This window comes from Oncorhynchus masou, chromosome 25 (assembly GCF_036934945.1).
Source record: "Oncorhynchus masou masou isolate Uvic2021 chromosome 25, UVic_Omas_1.1, whole genome shotgun sequence".
Lineage (NCBI taxonomy): Eukaryota > Metazoa > Chordata > Actinopteri > Salmoniformes > Salmonidae > Oncorhynchus > Oncorhynchus masou.
The window spans coordinates 1,991,998-2,014,971 of NC_088236.1; the positions used below are offsets into that span (position 1 = coordinate 1,991,998).

Below are 22,974 nucleotides of genomic sequence, written 5' to 3' on the forward strand. Positions count from 1 at the left end.
CTTCTCAGTGAATTTCATAAAAATGTCAAATGTAAAACATTTAAAAAGTTATCCTTTTTAGATAAAACTACACTAAATATAATCACGTCACCAAATAACTGATTAAAACACTGTTTAGCAAATGTCTACAGTCGCCTCAATAGCATTCAGTAGCACAATGGTGTAGCCGGAGGACAGCTACTTTCCATCCTCCTCTGGGTACATTGAATTCAATACAAAACCTAGGAGGTTCTCACCTCCTTCCATAGACTTATACAGTAATTATGACAACTTCCAGAGGATGTCCTCCAGCCTATCAGAGCTCTTGCAGCATGAACTGACATGTTGTCCACCCAATCAAAGGATGAGAGAAGGGATCTAGTACTGAAAGTATAAGCTATAGCTGGCTAGCACTGCAGTGCATCAATTGTGGTGAGTAGTTGCCTTAAAGAGAAAGAAAGACAACAATTGAACAGCTTTGAACAAATTAATTTATTCCAAAATAAAGGAGAAGCAAGTGAGCAAGAGAGAAATGTATTAATTTATTGCCACCATGTAACTGCTTACTGACTGTCCACTGTAACGGTACATGTTTGTAGCAGGTTTACTAACACATTAGTTCTATTAGCTATATTGACTATGACGTTACTTGATCTAATATGGAGACAACGATGTAGGCTGTGTGTAGAGGTTTGGCTTGGAAAGGTTTTTTCTCCTGGTCACGTACAGCTGATGTGTTGTGCATTGAAGTCCACAAGCGAAAGGCAGAGAAGGAATACAACGTGGCCGCTATGAGAGTGAACTGTGTTTCCTCGTGATCAGGGGGTGTATTCATTCCGCTGATTCTGTTTAAAAAAAAACAAATTCTTAATAAACGGAAGCAAATCGAATGAAACGGCGATAATATACCTGAATTTGTACAAAAGAAACTCTCGTTTGCAACTGTTGGACTAATGCTTATACCCTAGATTGACTGTCACTGTCCTCAAATTTATTTCTATCTCTCAACCACTGACAGACCAGCCAATCAGTCGCATGCTTGACACTCCAGCTGATTGTTGAACTGACAGACCAGCCAATCAGTCACGTGCCTGATGCTCCAGATGATCCATGGAGAATTCCTGATTCTACCTGGGTTATGTTGGAGAGGCTTCCATTAAAGAACACCCTCTGTGTTCTGTTAGACAGGTAACTCTTTATCCACAATATAGCAGGGGGTGTAAAGCCATAACACATTCTAGAACACCCTCTGTGTTATGTTAGACAGATAACTCTTTATTCACATTATAGCAGGGGGTGTAAAGCCATAACACATTCTAGAACACCCTCTGTGTTCTGTTAGACAGGTAACTCTTTATCCACAATATAGCAGCGGATGTAAAGCCATAACACATACGTTTTTCCAGCAGCAGACTATGATCGATAATGTCAAAAGCTGCACTGAAGTCAAACAAAACAGCTCCCACAATCTTTTTATCATCGATTTCTCTCAGCCAATCATCTGTCATTTGTGTAAATGCTGTGCTTGTTTGTTGAATGTCCGTTCCTATAAGTGTGCTGAAAGACTATTGCCAATTTATTTACTGTGAAATAGCATTGTATCTGATCAAACACAGTTTTCCTGAATTTTACTAAAGGTAACAGGCTGATTGAGCGACTATTTGAACCAGTAAAAGGGGCTTTAAAGCGATTACAGCCTCCAGTCTTCTTGGGTTTGACGCGATTACAGCCTCCAGTCTTCTTGGGTATGACGCGATTACAGCCTCCAGTCTTCTTGGGTTTGACGTGATTACAGCCTCCAGTCTTCTTGGGTATGACGTGATTACAGCCTCTAGTCTTCTTGGTTATGAAGCGATTACAGCCTCCAGTCTTCTTGGGTATGACGCGATTACAGCCTCCAGTCTTCTTGGGTTTGACGTGATTACAGCCTCCAGTCTTCTTGGGTTTGACGTGATTACAGCCTCCAGTCTTCTTGGGTTTGACATGATTACAGCCTCCAGTCTTCTTGGGTTTGACGCGATTACAGCCTCCAGTCTTCTTGGGTTTGACGTGATTACAGCCTCCAGTCTTCTTGGGTATGACGTGATTACAGCCTCCAGTCTTCTTGGGTTTGACGTGATTACAGCCTCCAGTCTTCTTGGGTTTGACGCAATTACAGCCTCCAGACTTCTTGGGTTTGACGCGATTACAGCCTCCAGTCTTCTTGGGTTTGACGTGATTACAGCCACCAGTCTTCTTGGGTTTGACATGATTATAGCCTCCAGTCTTCTTGGGTATGACGCGATTACAGCCTCCAGTCTTCTTGGGTATGATGCGATTACAGCCTCCAGTCTTCTTGGGTTTGACGCGATTACAGCCTCCAGTCTTCTTGGGTTTGACGCGATAACAGCCTCCAGTCTTCTTGGGTATGACGCGATTACAGCCTCCAGTCTTCTTGGGTTTGACGCAATTACAGCCTCCAGTCTTCTTGGGTATGACGCGATTACAGCCTCCAGTCTTCTTGGGTTTGACGCGATTACAGCCTCCAGTCTTCTTGGATTTGACGTGATTACAGCCTCCAGTCTTCTTGGGTATGATGCGATTACAGCCTCCAGTCTTCTTGGGTTTGACGCGACTACAGCCTCCAGTCTTCTTGGGTTTGACGCAATTACAGCCTCCAGACTTCTTGGGTATGACACGATTATAGCCTCCAGTCTTATTGGTTATGACGCGATTACAGCCTCCAGTCTTCATGGGTATGACGCGATTACAGCCTTCAGTCTTCTTGGTTATGATGCGATTACAGCCTCCAGTCTTCTTGGGTATGACCCGATTACAGCCTCCATTCTTCTTGGTTATGACGCGATTACAGCCTCCAGCCTTCTTGGGTATGACACGATTACAGCCTCCAGTCTTCTTGGGTATGACGCGATTACAGCCTCCAGCCTTCTTGGGTATGACGCGATTACAGCCTCCAGTCTTCTTGGGTATGACGCCTCAAGCTTGGCACACCTGTATTTGGGGAGTTTCTCCCATTCTCCTCTGCAGATTCTCTCAGGCTCTGTCAGGTTGAATTTGGAGAGTTGCTCCTGCGTTGTCTTGGATGTGTGCTTAGGTCCGTTGTCTTGGCAGTGTGCTTAGGTCCGTTGTCTTGGCAGTGTGCTTAGGTCCGTTGTCTTGGCAGTGTGCTTAGGGCGGTTGTCTTGGCTATGTGCTTAGGTCCGTTGTCTTGGCTGTGTGCTTAGGGCGGTTGTCTTGGCTGTGTGCTTAGGGCGGTTGTCTTGGCTGTGTGCTTAGGTCCGTTGTCTTGGCAGTGTGCTTAGGTCCGTTGTCTTGGCAGTGTGCTTAGGGCGGTTGTCTTGGCTGTGTGCTTAGGTCCATTGTCTTGGCTGTGTGCTTAGGGCCGTTGTCTTGGCTGTGTGCTTAGGTCCGTTGTCTTGGCTGTGTGCTTAGGTCCGTTGTCTTGGCTGTGTGCTTAGGGCTTTTGTCTTGTTGGAAGGTGACTTTTCACCCCCAGTCTGAGGTCCTGTGCGCTCTGGAGCTGGTTTTCATCACGGATCTCAGTACTTTGCTCTGTTCATCTTTCCCTCAATCCTGACTAGTCTCTCAGTCCCTGCCGTTGATGCTGCCACCACCATGCTTCACCTTCGGGATGGTGCCATGTTTTCTCCATTATCTTATCTCTCAGCTCTAATCTTACAAGTTAATATAATATTAATTTATTAATTTTATTCTCTACAAATCCATCTGATAATATGGATAACTTTTTAGATAACTTGGATATTCCATCCATTGATATGTGCTGGACAACCCTGTGCATCATGATGAGATAGCAAGGGGGTCTAAAGTTAATGCAAAGTGACAAAGCCCCAGGCCCTGACGGCTTCCCAGTCGATTAAAAACTAAATTCTCAGATCAACTCGCCCCATTACTATTAGATATGTTCACCAACTTAAACTCAAGATCTGGCAGAAGGTGGTGGATCCCTACCATCATATCTGATGATCAAATGGGCTTCATCAATCAATAAAATCAAATTTATTCATAAAGCCCTTTTTTTACATCAGCCTATGTCACAAAGTGCTGTACAGAAACCCAGCCTAAAACCCCAAACAGCAAGCAATGCAGGTGTTGAAGCACAGTGGTTAGGAAAAACTCCCTAGAAAGGCAGGAGTCTAGGAAGAAACCTAGAGAGGAAACAGGGGTGGACAGTCCTCTTCTGGCTGTGCCTGGTTGACATTATAACAGTACATGGCCAAGATGTTTAAACGTTCAGAATTGGCCAGCAGGGTCAAATAATAATAATAATCACAGTGGTTGTAGAGGCTGCAACAGGTCTGCACCTCAGCAGTAAATGTCAGTTGGCTTTTCATCACCGAACATTCAGAGTTAGACAGCAGCTACGGAAGAGAGAGTCGAAAACAGCAGGTCTGGTACAGGTAGCACGTCCGGTGAACAGGTCAGGATTCCATAGCCACAGGCAGAACGGTTGAAACTGGAGCAGCAACACGACCAGGTGGACTGGGGACAGCAAGGAGTCATCAGGCAAGGTAGTCCTGAGGCATGGTCCTAGGTCCCAATGCTCAGGTCCTTGGGGAGGGGAGGGAGAGAGAGAGAATTAGAGAGAGCACACTTAAATTCACACAGGACACCGGATGAGACAGGAGAAGTACTCCAGATATAACAGACTGACCCTAGCCCCCCGACACATAAACTACTGCAGCATAAATACTGGAGGCTGAGATAGGAGGGGTCGGAAGACACTGGCCCCGTCCAACGATACCCCCGGACAGGGTCAAACAGGCAGGATAAAACCCCACCCACTTTGCCAAAGCACAGCCCCCACACCATTAGAGGGATATCTTCAAACCACCAACTTCCTACCCTGAGAGGCTGAGTATAGCCCACGAAGATCTCCCCCACGGCACAAACCCGTATGCAAAGAGCGACAACTATTTTCCAATGTACGTTATACTCTCTCTTTTTGTTTCTCTAGACCCCGAAATCGTTGTTTCTCTTGATCCGGAGAATGCTTTCGACCGGGTGGAGTGGGAAAATGTATTTAAGATTGTAGGAAGATTTGATTTTGGGTCCAATTGTATCTCATAGATACATCTGCTCTATTCTGCTCCAACAAATAGCAGGCACACCAACTCTCAACATTCAAAATGCTTCCCCCTCTCCAGAGGAACCCGTCAAGGGTGCACTATGTCCCCGCTCCTTTTTGCACTTACGAACAGCTTTCCTTGGCCTGAAAATGATCACTACTGACCTACTATTATATATCACCATGTGACCTCTGTCGATAGCATATAACACATTTGGATCATTCTCAGGCTACAGATTGAACATTCAGAAAAGTTCATGTTTTCCGATTAACTGCCAAGCTAATTCCCCATCCGTCTGTCGCCCTCTGGTTTTTACTATTTAGGTGTGAATATAACACATTCTCTAGCAACTCTCCATAAAACTATCTTTGCAAGATTAGTCACACGAGTTAAAGTAGATTTACAACGCTGGGATAGTCTGCCTCCCTCCTTAGCTGGCAGAATCCAATCTGTTAAAATTAACATTTCTATACCTTTTTCACTGTCTTCCGATCTTTCTGCTGAAATCCTTTTTTACCAGATTAGATAGGCTCATCAGGTATTTTATCACCTAGGATAGGTAGAAAGAAGGGGATAAGATGGAGGATTGACACTTCCAAATGTACTGCTTTACTATTGACCATTATTATTATGGTCTGGTTACCAACTGGACCAACTTCCTTAGAACTCCTGCCAATCATCCTCCCGTTCTGCCAAAGTCTACTAGAAGAAGAACACAGAAGAATCACAGAAGGTTGGTGGCACCTTAATTAGGGAGAACAGGCTGTGATAATGATTGAGGCGGAATCAGTGGATTGGTTTCAAATACATTACCAGTCAACAGTTTGGACACACCTACTCATTCAAGGGTTTGTCTTTATTTTTACTATTTTCTACATTGTAGAATAATAGTGAAGATGTCAAAACTATGAAATAACACATATGGAATCATGTAGTAACCAAAAAAGTGTTAAACAAATGAAAATATATGTTATATTTTAGATTATTCAAAGTAGCCACACTTTTCATTGATGATAGCTTCGCACACTCTTGGCATTCTCTCAACCAGCTTCACCTGGAATGCTTTTCCAACAGTCTTGAAGGAGTTCTCACAAATGCTGAGCACTTGTTGGCTGCTTTCTCTTCACTCTGTGGTCCAATGAGACTCGAAATTGAGCTCAAGTGCATCCTGCTTCCATTGATCATCCTTGAGATGTTTCTAGAACTTGATTGGAGTCCTCCCGTTGTCCCACAGTTGACAGTGCATGTCAGAGCAAAAGCCATGAGTTTGAAGGAATTGTCCGTAGAGCTCCGAGACAGGATTGTGTCGAGGCACAGATCTGGGGAAGGGTACCAAAACATTTCTGCAGCATTGAAGGTCCCCGAGAACACAGTGGCCTCCATCATTCTTAAACGGAAGAAGTTTGGAACCACCAAGACTCATCCTAGAGCTGGCCGCAGCCAAGCTGAGCATTCAGTGGAGAAGGGCCTTGGTCCAAAGTTCCTCTGTTGAGATGGGAGAACCTTCCAGAAGGACAACCATCTCTGCAGAACTCCACCAATCAGGCCTTTATGGTAGAGTGGCCAGACACTTGGAGTTTGCCAAAAGGCACCTAAAGGACTCTCATCATGGCCTGTGTGTCTCCTCATATTTATACCCCAGTGAAACAGGAAGCCATGGCTCACCAGTTAAGTGTTCCTAATCACTCAGGTGAACTTAAAAACGTAAAATATTAATGGGAATATACTTCAGTTAGATTTTACTCATAATAATTTCTAGGGGTGCCAATAATTGTGGCACACATGTTTCGGAGAAAATCTTTATTTCACATTCATTTTTTCTCAATCATTTTACTTTAAATAAAGGCTAGATTTTGTTCTAATATTTTCAAAGAAAGACCAAGAGAATAAACAGCAAAGATGTATTTTTCACAGCCCATTTTGCTCATATTTACCAAGGGTGCCAATATTAGCGGAAGGTATTGTATATCTCATTAGTTAGGTGTTACACCCAGATATCTCTCATTAGTTAGAAGGTGTTACATCCTGATATCTGATTAGCCGGGTGCTAGCCGGGTGCTAGCCGGGTGCTAGCCGGGTGCTAGCCGGGTGCTAGCCGGGTGCTAGCCGGGTGCTAGCCGGGTGCTAGCCCCATATCTCATTATCTGGTGTTACATGCAGATATCTCATTAGTTAGATGATGTTACATCCATATATCTGAATAGTTAGGTGACCGATCGGTTCGAGTCGGTCTAATGTAGCAAAATTTGAAATGTTTTTTACATTAGATAAAATTAGAGACTCAGAGCTACAAAATGGTATATCATACACTATAGTTGAGGAACAATGGGAAAGTAATTCTGCTTTGAAAATTGGTCAACTTGTAACGTCACTTTTGAGAAAAAGTCATTCACACCCTCTTAAGCTTTAGCCCCAGCCATCTCTTTAAGGATTCACATGTGAGGCCATCTACTAAACAAACAAAGTGTTCAAGACTAAAGGCTGGTTTATACTACGGGTGTGTTGGTAAATGTAATCTGGAGTGCCAGAGTGTGCTCTGGGCGTTGGTAAACTCAGATTGTTGTCAGATTGGCCGTAAATTCAAAGTGTTTCACTCTCGGAGCTTTCAGAACTGACACTGACGCTCTGCCCTAAGGTTTGATCAAAGCATTCTGACCTCAAAATGGCAGGCAAATACCTAACTGGCTTGAGTGCTTTGAGCGTAGAGAACCAGAGAGAATTTACCAGCTACTTCTATCGACAGTTGTCGCAGTGACGTCGTAAACATTCTATTGAAATGGTTACTTGCATAGTGGAATCTTTTGTTTAGACATGCAGCTAGTTATCTAACTAAACAATGAACCATACTCCCAACTCATAATGTTATTACCCTGCAGGAATCTGCAGGTAGCTAACCAACCAGGTTCAATGTTAGCTAGCTAGCTAACATTAGTCTTTAACTAGGCTTTAATTAACACCTTAGGCTATTTCCCTAACATCTGGAACTAAGGACTAATAACACAGAACAACAAAAAATGTGAAGAAAATTAGATCCAAAAGAATTAGTGTAATTTGTATCAAATGCAACCTTCAATTACAATTTAGGCAAAAAGCACAAACTCAGCTATAGCATTCATTGAATCAGATGGCTCATTTATCACAAAACCCATTTATCACAAAAGATATTGCCAACTGGTATGATAATGCCCTTAAGATGGCGGCATGAGGAACAATTTGAGGGTTTTCTCACAAAGTTTTAAAGTTTATCATTTTAGGCTGCAGTTCAATTTTTTTCACAAAAATGTTATGAATTTTTTTTAAATAATTGTGTAATTTTGAAACCATTGAAATATATTTTTGACGATTTCAAAACGAACAAGCAAGCTATTGAAAAGTTTCAGCGTGTCTAGTTAAGTTAGCCTGCTAACGTCTTTATAGCTAGCAGCATGTAATCAGGATATGACCAAACTGTTGCTGAGATAATGGATGTTGAATCTTCCAAGGAGAAAAGAGGCATTGTTGAAACTCACTCATATGCTTGTAGTGTAAAACAGGGGGGTGAATGCAATTCAATACCCGAATACCCAAACCAAGGAGCAACTTCCAAAGAAGCTGAGAAGTGAACCATCAATGAGCCAGCTACAGGACAACATCGTCCGCATCCTCACGGCTAAAATCAAAGAGAGAGCAGATGACATGGATTTGGTGTAAAAGAACACTGTCACTATCGTTAACCTGAAGAAATCGATTGATTTCAGTGCTGAGGAAGTAAAAACTCTGAAGCAGCAGAACGCAACATTGAACATTCAGGTTGCAAAGCAGGAGAAGAAACTCACTGAAATGGAGTCAAAAGGTAAACGAGAATGACCGGTATAGTCGGAGATGGAATCTTCGAATTTATGGAACAGCAGAAAAATCTGACGAGAGCATCAAAGCAAGAGTGAAGGACATTTGCAGGGCAATAGTCCCGGAAGAGGAGTGAAATGTTGTTGCAGGTTCTCTGGATGTAGTGTACCGCCTATGTAGGCTGAGAGATGGGGAAAACAACCAGCCACCACAACCAGTGATCGTGAGATTCATCTCCAGGACAGCGAGGGATATGACATGGAAAAGTGCAAAGAAAATGACTATTTAAAGAAGAATAACCTGAGGTTCAAGGAGGATCTGACAGCATTTGGCAAAAGAAGCTCGGAATCGTCTGTGGCCGATTATTGAGAGAGCAGGAAGGAAGGGAAAAGTGCATACTTTGATGGGAGCCAAGGCTTTTGTTAATGGAAGGGAAATTCACACTGACGCCTAGTTTGTTGACTGCTGGATTTATCAAGTGACTGAGCTTTATTTGCATTCGATAAAAGTTTCTATTTCTTGAGGAAAGAGCATTGTTTGTGAGCCAAACTTTCACTTATTTTTTTATGGCAGGGAAATTCGCACCAACACTTAATGTTATCTTGATGACTATCCGTTTTACCAATTTACGGCACAATGTCATTTGCAATTGTATGAAAATATATATATATATATAATTTAGGTCAAACACTTGCAAATGACTGTTTTTATTTGCAACTAGTAAGAACATTTCTTTTTGTGAGAACCTGCTTCATGTAAAAGTTTAATATTAATATTATTCATTAATTATTAATATTCTTCATATAGTGATAGTAAATGTCCATTTCTGTTTTTTCTATTAACATCATGGACATCAGGGGAATCCGTAAGAGTGTTGACTTTTATTTAATTCAAGAAACTCATGCCTGTTCCACAGATACTGCATTTTGGAAGTGGCAATGGGGGAATGATATTTGGTTTTCATTTGGTACTAATGGGTCAGCAGGTGTCGCTATTTTAAAAGGCAACTTTAAGAGTCAAAATCAAATCAAATTGTATTGGTCACATACACATGGTTAGCAGATGTTAACGCGAGTGTAGTAATATCCGTGCAGTAATATCAAACAAGTAATCTAACAATTTCACCACAACACAAGTATAAAGGAATGAATAAGAAAAATATATGGATGAGAGATGGCCGGACGGCAAGATACAGTATATACATATGAGATGAGTAATGTAGGGTATGTAAACATTGTATAAAGTGGCATTGTTTAAAGTGGTTAGAGATACAATAATTACATCCAATTTGTTAATATTAAAGTGGCTAGAGATTTGTGTCAGTATATTGGCAGCATATATTGAGATAGAAGCTGTTTTTCAGTCTCTCGGTCCCAGCTTTGATGCACCTGTACTGACTTCGCCTTCTGGATGATAGCAGGGTGAACAGGCAGTGGCTCGGGTGGTTGTTGTCTTTGATGATATTTTTGGCCTTCCTGTGACATCGGGTGGTGTAGGTGTCCTGGAGGGCAGGTAGTTTGCCCCCGGTGATGCGTTGTGCAGACCTCACTACCCTCTGGAGAGCCTTACGGTTGAGGGCGGAGCAGTTGCCATACCAGGCGGTGATACAGCCCGACAGGATGCTCTCGATTGTGCATCTGTAGAAGTTTGTGAGTGCTTTTGGTGACAAGCCAAATTTCGTCAGCCTCCAGAGGTTGAAGAGGCGCTTCTGCGCCTTCTTCACGATGCTGTCTGTGTGGGTGGACCAATTCAGTTTGTCTGTGATGTGTACGCCGAGGAACTTAAAACTTACTACCCTCTCTACTACTGTTCCATCGATGTGGATAGGGGGTTGTTCCCTCTGCTATTTCCTGAAGTCCACAATCATCTCCTTAGTTTTGTTGACGTTGAGTGTGAGGTTATTTTCCTGACACCACACTCCGAGGGCCCTCACCTCCTCCCTGTAGGCCGTCTCGTCGTTGTTGGTAATCAAGCCTACCACCGTTGTGTCGTCCGCAAACTTGATGATTGAGTTGGAGGCGTGCGTGGCCACGCAGTCGTGGGTGAACAGGGAGTACAGGAGAGGACTGAGAACGCACCCTTGTGGGGCCCCGTATCACAGTTTGTGGGCCACGGTTCAATATGTATCAAGGTTTGTGGGCCATGGTTCAATATGTATCACGTTCCTTTCAGAAAAGATGTCAGCATGACTGACTAGGCCTGGTTTCTGTCTCCACTGTATGAAATCAAGGGGAGAGAAACATTCAAATGAAAAGTGCTTCTTAGCTTTTTCCTTCTCTATTTTAAATAAACAGGGTACATACTTGTATAGGCAATATTCAATGTAAAAAATACCATGAAGTGCAACATAAAGTTAGTTCCCTATATGAGATATCCATTCCTTTACGTTGAGGTTCTTCATGTCAACATTCTCTGAAGCAAGAAGAGAACGGCCGGCACTGACCCCGCGTGGTGCAGAACACTCTGTCACTTACAACAGAGCTTCCCGGGACACTGACCCCGTGTGGTGCAGAACACTCTGTCTCTTACAACAGAGCTTCCCGGGACACTGAGCCCGTGTGGTGCAGAACACTCTGTCTCTTACAACAGAGCTTCCCGGGACACTGAGCCCGTGTGGTGCAGAACACTCTGTCACTTACAACAGAGCTTCCCGGGACACTGAGCCCGTGTGGTGCAGAACACTCTGTCTCTTACAACAGAGCTTCCCGGGACACTGAGCCCGTGTGGTGCAGAACACTCTGTCTCTTACAACAGAGCTTCCCGGGACACTGAGCCCGTGTGGTGCAGAACACTCTGTCTCCTACAACAGAGCTTCCCGGGACACTGAGCCCGTGTGGTGCAGAACACTCTGTCTCCTACAACAGAGCTTCCCGGGACACTGAGCCCGTGTGGTGCAGAACACTCTGTCTCCTACAACAGAGCTTCCCGGGACACTGAGCCTCTGTTGTGCAACATGGGGAGCTTGGTTTTGTTTTCCACCACACAAAAAGATCAGATTACAATCTGCTGCCTTGTATGAGGTGACCTCCTCCTCAATCATTTTGGAAAGGGTTTGGTCTCCTCCTCCGCTTTGAAAAGCTCCCCAAATAACTCTGCCATGACGGTGTTCTTTTGTGGAAGGGATAATGAGGATGGATATTCTTCCTCTGTGGATGGCCCTGTTTGAGGAGGGGATAATGAGGATGGATATTCTTCCTCTGTAGATGGCCCTGTTTGAGGAGGGGATAATGAGGATGGATATTCTTCCTCTGTGGATGGCCCTGTTTGAGGAGGGGATAATGAGGATGGATATTCTTCCTCTGTAGATGGCCCTGTTTGAGGAGGGGATAATGAGGGTGGATATTCTTCCTCTGTGGATGGCCCTGTTTGAGGAGGGGATAATGAGGATGGATATTCTTCCTCTGTGGATGGCCCTGTTTGAGGAGGGGATAATGAGGGTGGATATTCTTCCTCTGTGGATGGCCCTGTTTGAGGAGGGGATAATGAGGGTGGATATTCTTCCTCTGTGGATGGTCCTGTTTGAGGAGGGGATAATGAGGATGGATATTCTTCCTCTGTGGATGGTCCTGTTTGAGGAGGGGATAATGAGGATGGATATTCTTCCTCTGTGGATGGCCCTGTTTGAGGAGGGGATAATGAGGGTGGATATTCTTCCTCTGTGGATGGCCCTGTTTGAGGAGGGGATAATGAGGATGGATATTCTTCCTCTGTGGATGGCCCTGTTTGAGGAGGGGATAATGAGGGTGGATATTCTTCCTCTGTGGATGGCCCTGTTTGCACTGCTTGAAACGGCAAGAATAATTGCAAACATATTATTATTATTATTATTATTAAGTGACACATTTCTCATTAAAAAAAACATCTCATCACATTTTAACGCACGTAATAAAAACAATTCAAAACAATATCATAACATTTTTATTTTAAAATAGATCCAATACCTGATGATCGTACTCGACAAATTCTTTGATGAGATCTGTGTAGACTCTGTCACAGCAGGCTGGCAGGGATTTAAACCTTGGATCAAGGTGCTGTAGCTCTGTGAAGGTAGTCTAGAAGATCCCGGTCTGTGTATCTTCTCTCCAAGTCCTGAGTGATGGCTGCCTTGGTCTCCCTGATGGTTGCACTTTCCTCAGGACCTGGTGCCATGGATTTGAGAATCATTGTCTTCAGTGGGAGAATTATTGATGAGGTGGGATTTGTTTCACTGCTCATGAGAGTTGGCATTGTTCTCAGGGGGGTTGAGTAGCTGAATGAGTTCTCCTGCCAGCTCCAGTTCACTGTCAGTCAGCATGGCTATGTCTTTGACTGACTTCTTCACAGCCTTGTCCAATACAGCAGAGTAGCTGGCCGGTTGCTGCTCCACATAACATTCCAACATGCCATGGATGGTATTCCAACGGGTTGTGACATCATGGATTCATTTGTGTTATGGTTTCTCAAGCATCTCTTGCTTGACTGTCAAAACCTGGTGAGCGGTTGTGCTTTTGTCAAAAAAAAGACACCACTTTTCCGACCTTCCCCAGGAGGCGGGACACTGCCTTGATGAGAGACTGCCCTCTTGGCAGCTAGGTATGTGTGCAAAAAACATCCAATATGGGGCCCAAACCCGTCAGCTTCATGGATGATATTTACAATGTTTTGTACGTTATCTGCAGTGGCTGGGATTGTGATATTTGGTCTCTCTAGCTCTCATCACATTTTAACGCACGTAATAAAAACAATTCAAAACAATATCATAACATTTTTATTTTAAAATAGACTCAGTCACAGCATTCATTAATTCTAGGGCTAAGTGTGCGCTTGTAGGACTCACATAAAGGGAACGAGTTTTTGCAAACTGTAGCCATTCATCTCCCAATCCAGCACATAGTGAACCGTCACAGAGAGGTAGCTTTGAGTACATAGTGAACCGTCACAGTGAGGTAGCTTTGAGTACATAGTGAACCGTCACAGTGAGGTAGCTTCCAGTACATAGTGAACCATCACAGTGAGGTAGCTTCCAGTACATAGTGAACCGTCACAGTGAGGTAGCTTTGAGTACATAGTGAACCATCACAGTGAGGTAGCTTCCAGTACATAGTGAACCATCACAGAGAGGTAGCTTCCAGTACGTAGTGAACTGTCACAGTGAGGTAGCTTTGAGTACATAGTGAACCGTCACAGTAAGGTAGCTTTGAGTACATAGTGAACCGTCACAGTGAGGTAGCTTCCAGTACGTAGTGAACCATCACAGTGAGGTAGCTTTGAGTTGCTGCTGCCTTGGCAGGAACTAATGGGGATCCATAATAAACCCCAGGAAGAGTAGCTGCTGCCTTGGCAGGAACTAATGGGGACCTATATTAAATGCCAATGCTCTTAATAACTTGTAAATACAATGCCTGTATGCAGAACCTGCTGTCCCCAACAAAAGAGAGGTTACAGCAACAATTAGATCATCTGCAACAGCTGTCATACCTGACAATCAATCAAATTTCCAGAAAATGTCCATATGTCAGGGAAACCAGTAACCATTTTTACTGGGCTCTACACAAACACACTAACACATATTTGGGGCAAAAAAATCTGCTACACAGGGAACTTCAACCTGGCCCTGAATGAACTTAAAGACAACCACCTAAAAGGAAGTGATGCCCACACATTCCAGCACGAAGCCCTTCACCTACTGAGAGATGAACCTGGAGAAGAGTCCCCTCAGCCAGCTGGTCCTGGGGCTCTGTTCACAAACACAAATAGACTCCACAGAGCCCCAGGACAGCAACACACTTAGACCCAACCAAATCATGAGAAAACTAAAAGATAATTACTTGACACATTGGAAAGAATTAAGAATTTGTCCCTAAACAGACACGGTGGCACAATACCAGACCACTGTGACTGGTGCTGAGCAATTAGTGCTTTTTAATGGTCACTTCAGTTTCACTTTTGAAAAAAAATCACTGTTTTTGATTTTGGTTTACACTTTTGGGGGGACATTAAATGCACTATGCATTAAGTGGGTTGAATGCTGTAACAACACAGAATAAAACAATGAATAAAAGTCCCATGATTGTAGTGACTGTTCATTACTGCTGATCACTCAGCAGGAGCAGTAGAGATACTCTGAATGATCGGCTATGAAAAGACAACTGACATTTACTCCTAAGGTGCTGACCTGTTGCACCCTCTACAACTACTGTGATTATTATTATTTGACCATGCTGGTCATTTATGAACATTTGAACATCTTGGCCATGTTCTGTTATAATCTCCACCCGGCACAGCCAGAAGAGGACTGGCCACCCCTCATAGCCTGGTTCCTTTCTAGGTTTCTTCCGAGGTTCTGGCCATGTTCTGTTATAATCTCCACCCGGCACAGCCAGAAGATGACTGGCCACCCCTCATAGCCTGGTTCCTCTCTCGGTTTCTTCCTAGGTTTTGGCCTTTCTGGGGACAGTTTGTCATAGCCACCATCAGCAGAAGGGCCATATAAATCCATTTGATTTGATTTGATGAACCATCATTCATTCACATTACTTTACTTTAATAAAAATCCAAAATGATTTGATGATACCAAGTCATCACCTCATCTCTATAGAGCTGCTGTCTGACAAAATCACTATTTTAGGAGTTCTTCAAAGGTAAATAATACTTTTATGACTGCTGAATACCAACTATTAAATAACTAATTATTTTCAGGCTCAGGAAGCAACTGCTTTCAATCCCTCTCCATCTCACGTTCTCTCTTCTCTCAGTCTCCATGTTTGCTCCGGCACAAACCGGACAAGTTTAAGCAGGCACACAATGGATTATGGTCATTGGAGTTAATTACCACGTATTCTGCGCTTAAACTATGTAGAATATTACCGTGTTGGAAACTACAACTCCCTACCACATCACACAGTTCAGGCATCCTCTGATTCATCTCTACAGAAACTACAACTCCCTACTACATCACACAGTTCAGGCTTCCTCTGATTTTATCTCTACCGAAACTGCACATCGAACTCACAGAAAGAAAAAAAAACTAAATGGAATTCAAATAATTGAACCTAAGTCGGTCAATTGTATAGTTATTTCATTAAAACCAAAAAATAACAGACATTTTGGTAATCGCTCAGCTCAAACTGTGACTGACCCAAAATTAAGAAAATCCTTGACTATGTACAGACTCAGTGAGCATAGCCTTGCTATTGAGAAAGGCTGCCAAAGGCAGACCTGCCTCTTAAGAGAAGACAGGCTATGTGCACACTGCCCACAAAATGAGGTGGCAACTGAGCTGCACATCCTGCCAAATGTATGATCATATTAGAGACACATATTTCCCTCAGATTACAAAGACCCATAATGGTATTTTAGATTTGTCTAATTTATCTACACAATCAATCTAAAGTCAGCTGTGGATTGAAGCTGTGATATAATGTGAGATAAGATTTACTTGCAGCATAGATAAACCAACCACACCCATGGATTTATCCTCTACCAAACAACCAGCTAAATGTAAAGGTGGTTTTATCCTCTACCAACCAACCAGCTAAATGTAAAGGTGGTTTTATCCTCTACCAACCAACCAGCTAAATGTAAAGGTGGTTTTAGGTTTTATCCTCTACCAACCAACCAGCTAAATGTAAAGGTGGTTTTATCCTCTAACAACCAGCCAGCTAAATGTAAAGGTGGTTTTATCCTCTACCAAACAACCAGCTAAATGTAAAGGTGGTTTTATCCTCTACCAACCAACCAGCTAAATGTAAAGGTGGTTTTATCCTCTAACAACCAGCCAGCTAAATGTAAAGGTGGTTTTATCCTCTACCAAACAACCAGCTAAATGTAAAGGTGGTTTTATCCTCTACCAACCAGCTAAATGTAAAGGTGGTTTTATCATCTACCAACCAACCAGCTAAATGTAAAGGCGGTTTTATCCTCTACCAACCAACCAGCTAAATGTAAAGGTGGTTTTAGGTTTTATCCTCTACCAACCAACCAGCTAAATGTAAAGGTGGTTTTATCCTCTAACAACCAGCCAGCTAAATGTAAAGGCGGTTTTATCCTCTACCAACCAACCAGCTAAATGTAAAGGTGGTTTTATCCTCTACCAACCAACCAGCTAAATGTAAAGGTGGTTTTATCCTCTACCAACCAACCAGCTAAATGTAAAGGTGGTTTTATCCTCTACCAACCAACCAGCTACATGTAAAGGTGGTTATATCCTCTACCAACCAACCAGCTAAATGTAAAGGTGGTTTTATCCTCTACCAACAAACCAGCTAAATGTAAAGGTGGCTGTATCCTCTACCAACCAACCAGCTAAATGTAAAGGTGGTTTTATCCTCTACCAACCAACCAGCTAAATGTAAAGGTGGTTTTATCCTCTACCAACCAACCAGCTAAATGTAAAGGTGGTTTTATCCTCTACCAACCAACCAGCTAAATGTAAAGGTGGTTTTATCCTCTACCAACCAACCAGCTAAATGTAAAGGTGGTTTTATCCTCTACCAACCAACCAGCTAAATGTAAAGTTCTATATTGTACATTGTTATTCTTTGTACAAGATGGATTTTCTGTGCTGTTAACATCTGTCAAACCGCATAAAGACAACAATGAATGTTCCCTGTTTAATCTGCTGTTAACAGAATGTGTGTTGATCTCTCCTGTATGCCCTCAGAAGCTCCACCTGACATGTGCTAATAAAATAATTAAGATGTAATTAGTAGATAAACCCTGCAGCAGAGCGCAGCGCTGGGTAATCAACCATAAAACCACAGAACGACGGAACAGCAACACATTTCTCTCTTGCTCTCATTTCTCTCCTCTCCGACAGACTCTTTGTTCTACAGTGACATTTCAATATTGAGACTAGCTCACATGCAGTGCAACATCTCCGCCTGAGAAAGGTGTACCTAAAATATCACAAACACAGCTCTGCTGATTGAAGGCTCTGCAGCATTAGTCAGAGGGCCATCTTATTACAGAACAGTGGGGACTCTGCAGCATTAGTCAGAGGGCCATCTTATTACAGAACAGTGGGGACTCTGCAGCATTAGTCAAAGGGCCATCTTGGCTCAGCCACCAGGGGCTCTGCAGCATTAGTCAGAGGGCCATCTTGGCTCAGCCACCAGGGGCTCTGCAGCATTAGTCAGAGGGCCATCTTGGCTCAGCCACCAGGGGCTCTGCAGCATTAGTCAGAGGGCCATCTTGGCTCAGCCACCAGGGGCTCTGCAGCATTAGTCAGAGGGCCATCTTGGCTCAGCAATCAGGGGCTCTGCAGCATTAGTCAGAGGGCCATCTTGGCTCAGCCACCAGGGGCTCTGCAGCATTAGTCAGAGGGCCATCTTGGCTCAGCCATCAGGGGCTCTGCAGCATTAGTCAGAGGGCCATCTTGGCTCAGCCACCAGGGGCTCTGCAGCATTAGTCAGAGGGCCATCTTGGCTCAGCCATTAGGGGCTCTGCAGCATTAGTCAGAGGGCCATCTTGGCTCAGCCATCAGGGGCTCTGCAGCATTAGTCAGAGGGCCATCTTATTACAGAACAGTGGGGACTCTGCAGCATTAGTCAGAGGGCCATCTTGGCTCAGCCATCAGGGGCTCTGCAGCATTAGTCAGAGGGCCATCTTGGCTCAGCCACCAGGGGCTCTGCAGCATTAGTCAGAGGGCCATCTTGGCTCAGCCATCAGGGGCTCTGCAGCATTAGTCAGAGGGCCATCTTGGCTCAGCCACCAGGGGCTCTGCAGCATTAGTCAGAGGGCCATCTTGGCTCAGCCATTAGGGGCTCTGCAGCATTAGTCAGAGGGCCATCTTATTACAGAACAGTGGGGACTCTGCAGCATTAGTCAGAGGGCCATCTTGGCTCAGCCATTAGGGGCTCTGCAGCATTAGTCAGAGGGCCATCTTGGCTCAGCCATCAGGGGCTCTGCAGCATTAGTCAGAGGGCCATCTTGGCTCAGCCACCAGGGGCTCTGCAGCATTAGTCAGAGGGCCATCTTGGCTCAGCCATTAGGGGCTCTGCAGCATTAGTCAGAGGGCCATCTTATTACAGAACAGTGGGGACTCTGCAGCATTAGTCAGAGGGCCATCTTGGCTCAGCCATCAGGGGCTCTGCAGCATTAGTCAGAGGGCCATCTTGGCTCAGCCATTAGGGGCTCTGCAGCATTAGTCAGAGGGCCATCTTGGCTCAGCCACCAGGGACTCTGCAGCATTAGTCAGAGGGCCATCTTGGCTCAGCCACCAGGGGCTCTGCAGCATTAGTCAGAGGGCCATCTTGGCTCAGCCACCAGGGGCTCTGCAGCATTAGTCAGAGGGCCATCTTGGCTCAGCCACCAGGGGCTCTGCAGCATTAGTCAGAGGGCCATCTTGGCTCAGCCATTAGGGGCTCTGCAGCATTAGTCAGAGGGCCATCTTGGCTCAGCCATTAGGGGCTCTGCAGCATTAGTCAGAGGGCCATCTTGGCTCAGCCATTAGGGGCTCTGCAGCATTAGTCAGAGGGCCATCTTGGCTCAGCCATCAGGGGCTCTGCAGCATTAGTCAGAGGGCCATCTTGGCTCAGACATCAGGATGCTACATCTCCATTACAGTGTCTGTCTGCTCACAGAAAAGCCAGGCTGAAGCAGAACATTTCCAAGTTTAGACTACAACATGCTTTAATAACACACACACACACGTGCACACACACACACACGCACGCGCACGCACATGCACACACATACACATCACACATCACACAAGCACACACCACGCATACACACACACACAGACCACACATCACACACCACGCATACACACACACAAGCTCAGAGGTTCCTTCAGACAGGATATGGCCCAGTTTGAGGACAGGTACAGACATTACATGAGTGTGACAGACTAGGCAGGTCGGGAAGTAGCTACTGACTACTGCTAATTAAACAGGCACTGCTGAGACAAACAGCCAACGACTAGTGTGTTCCTGTGTGTGTCCAGAGCAGAGCAGAATCACCCTGACAGCAGAGGCAGAAGGCCACAGACTGCCCTGACAGCAGAGATAGAAGACCGCAGACTGCCCTGACAGCAGGGGTAGAAGACCACAGACTGCCCTGACAGCAGAGATAGAAGACCACAGACTGCCCTGACAGGGTAGAAGACCACAGACTGCCCTGACAGCAGAGATAGAAGACCACAGACTGCCCTGACAGCAGGGGTAGAAGACCACAGACTGCCCTGACAGCAGAGATAGAAGACCACAGACTGCCCTGACAGCAGGGGTAGAAGACCACAGACTGCCCTGACAGCAGAGATAGAAGACCACAGACTGCCCTGACAGGGTAGAAGACCACAGACTGCCCTGACAGCAGAGATAGAAGACCACAGACTGCCCTGACAGCAGAGATAGAAGACCGCAGACTGCCCTGACAGCAGAAATAGAAGACCACAGACTGCCCTGACAGCAGGGGTAGAAGAACACAGACTCCGTGGGAGCGTTGGGTTAGCACTGTGCTAACTGTCAGTACGCCCCATCGGCTCTGGCTTGCTTTAGCTGGTGATCTGATCAGGGATGGCAAGCAGGCATCTCAGCCCGATGGAGATCCAGTCTATCTCTCTATCTGACTCGCAGCTATGCGCCACCCTCTGACCCTCTATTGGATCAACCAAAATGTGCAACTCAAAACCTACCGTCCATTTCTCAAGAGGTACAAGGCAGGGGTGTACCCTATCCCTGTATCTGTTTAAAACACTATGTTAACATACTCAACAGACTGTGTGGGGAAAAAACTCTCCAGCCAGAGAAAACCAGCCCAACCATCATCCAGAAAGACTCAGCATGTCCATTCATCCAGACTCACCTTGACAGAGATCTTTCCCTCATCTTTGGGCAGGTGTGCAGCCAGGAACCAGTCCCCGGGGAGGGGTGAGGTCACATTGAACACCCCTGTGGTGCGGTTTGGTAGAGTCCAGGTGAGCGTGACTGCAAAGGACCCTGGGATGATGGTATCCTGTGGGAATCGCGTGTGGAGGGGGTTGATGACGGGAGGGGCTCCTGCTCTGAAGTACCTAGAGACAATAACAAACAACCTTTAGTTAAGTAAAGTACAAGAACACAGACAGTGTAGACACAAATACACGCACTTCCTGATAGTTATCTTCCCCAGGAAGACGGAGAGCTTTCATCATTTAGTGTGATCTAAAACCTGCAAGCTGTTGAAATTATGGGCTTCACTTTCCTCATTATATAAATGATAAATCAGAGGAGCAACTAGAGAATTAATTAGAGAGAGAGAAAGACCAAGAGAGAAAGAGTGAGAGGGCGAGAGAGTGAGAGAGCAAGAGAGAGAGAGAGAGAAAGAGAGAGCAAGAGAAAGAGAGAAAGAGAGCAAGAGAGAGAGAGAGCAAGAGAGAGCGAGAGAGAGAGCGGGCAAGAGAGAGAGAGAGTGAGAGTTAGAGAGCGAGAGTTAGAGAGAGCGAGAGAGAGAAAGAGAGCAAGAGAGAGCGAGAGAGAGAGAGCGAGAGAGCAAGAGAGAGGGAGAGAGAGAAAGAGAGCAGAGAGAGCGAGAGAGAGAGCAAGAGAGAGAGAGCAAGAGAGCAAGAGAGAGAGCGGGTGAGAGAGCTCCGGTGAGAGAGAGAGAGTGAGAGAGATAGAATCAACTATTAAAGACTACCAGAACCTACTGAATTCTCAAATTACATTGAATGAACTACTAGACAAAATCCTCCAACCTAAAAGGCTAAACGGCCTCTGGTATTGATGGTATCCTAAATTAAATGATAAAATATACAGACCACAAATTCCAGTTGGCTCTACTTAAACTCTTTAAACTTTTAACTCTTTAACAAATAATATTGTCAAATCAAAATCAAATTTTATTTGTCACATGACCTTACAGTGAAATGCCCTTAACCAACAATGAAGTTTTAAGAATAAAAATACCTAAAAGAAAAGGAAATAAAAGTAACAAATAATTAAAGAGCAGCAGTAAAATAACAATAGTGAGACTACATACAGGCGGTACCGGTACAGAGTCAATGTGCAGGGAGCACCGGTTAGTTGAGGTAATTGAGGTAATATGTCCATGTAGGTAGAGTTATTAAAGTGACTATGCATCGATAACAACAGAGAGTAGCAGCAGCGTAAGGGGGGATGCAAATAGTCTGGGTAGCCATTTGATTAGATGTTGAGGACTCTTATGGCTTGGGGGTAGAAGCTGTTTAGAAGCCTGTTGGTTATAGACTTGGCGCTCTGGTACCGCTTGCCGTGCGTTAGAAGAGAGAACAGTCTTTGACTAGGGTAGCTGAAGTCTTGACCATTTTTAGGGCCTTCATCTGACACTCCCTGGTATAGAGGTCCTGGATGGCAGGAAGCTTGGCCAGTGATGTACTGGGCCGTTCGCACTACCCTCTGTAGCGCCTTGCAGTCGAGGGGGCCGAGCAGTTGCCATACCAGGCAGTGATGCAACCAGTCAGGATGCTCTCGATGGTGCAGCTGTATAAATCTCTTTGAGGATCTGAGGACCCATGCTAAATCTTTTCAGTCCCCTGAGGGGGAATAGGTTTTGTCCTGGCATCTTCATGACTGTCTTGGTGTGCTTGGACCATGATAGTTTGTTGGTGATGTGGACGCCGAAGAACTTGAAGCCTCAATCTGCTCCACTACATCCCAGAGGTGAGTAATCGCTGTTCTGATTCCAGAAGTAGCATCAACATTGTGTACAAAATAAGTTACAAACAATGCAAAAATAAAAAAATAAATAGCGCCGGCGCCATTACATCATCCTCAGCTCATCTAGAACCTTCTGAAACCGAGGGCTGATCACCATTACATCATCCTCATCTTCTGGAACCGAGGGCTGATCACCATTACATCATCCTCGTCTTCTGGAACCTTCTGGAACCGAGGGCTGATCACCCCAATCCACAACAGTGGAGAGAAATTTGACCACAATAACTACTGTGGGAAATGCGTCATAAGCAACCTTGGGAAAATTCTCTGCATTATCAATAACAGCAGACTTGTACATTTCCTCAGTGTACTGAATGTACAATGTACTGAATAAATGTCAAATTGGGTTTTTACCAAATTACTGTACAACAGATCACGTATTCACCCAGCAGACCATAATTGACAAAGAAACAAACCAAAAGAGA

General features: G+C 44.6%; 1 protein-coding gene across 1 annotated transcript in view; it reads right to left on the minus strand.

The window, feature by feature from the left end:
• tmem8b (transmembrane protein 8B) overlaps window positions 1-22,974 on the minus strand; it is a 358,579-nt gene that overhangs the window by 182,896 nt on the left and 152,709 nt on the right. The window contains exon 3 of the mRNA XM_064936529.1: window positions 20,679-20,886. Coding sequence (XP_064792601.1) covers window positions 20,679-20,886 — 208 coding nt within the window. The remainder of the gene's footprint in view (window positions 1-20,678; window positions 20,887-22,974) is intronic.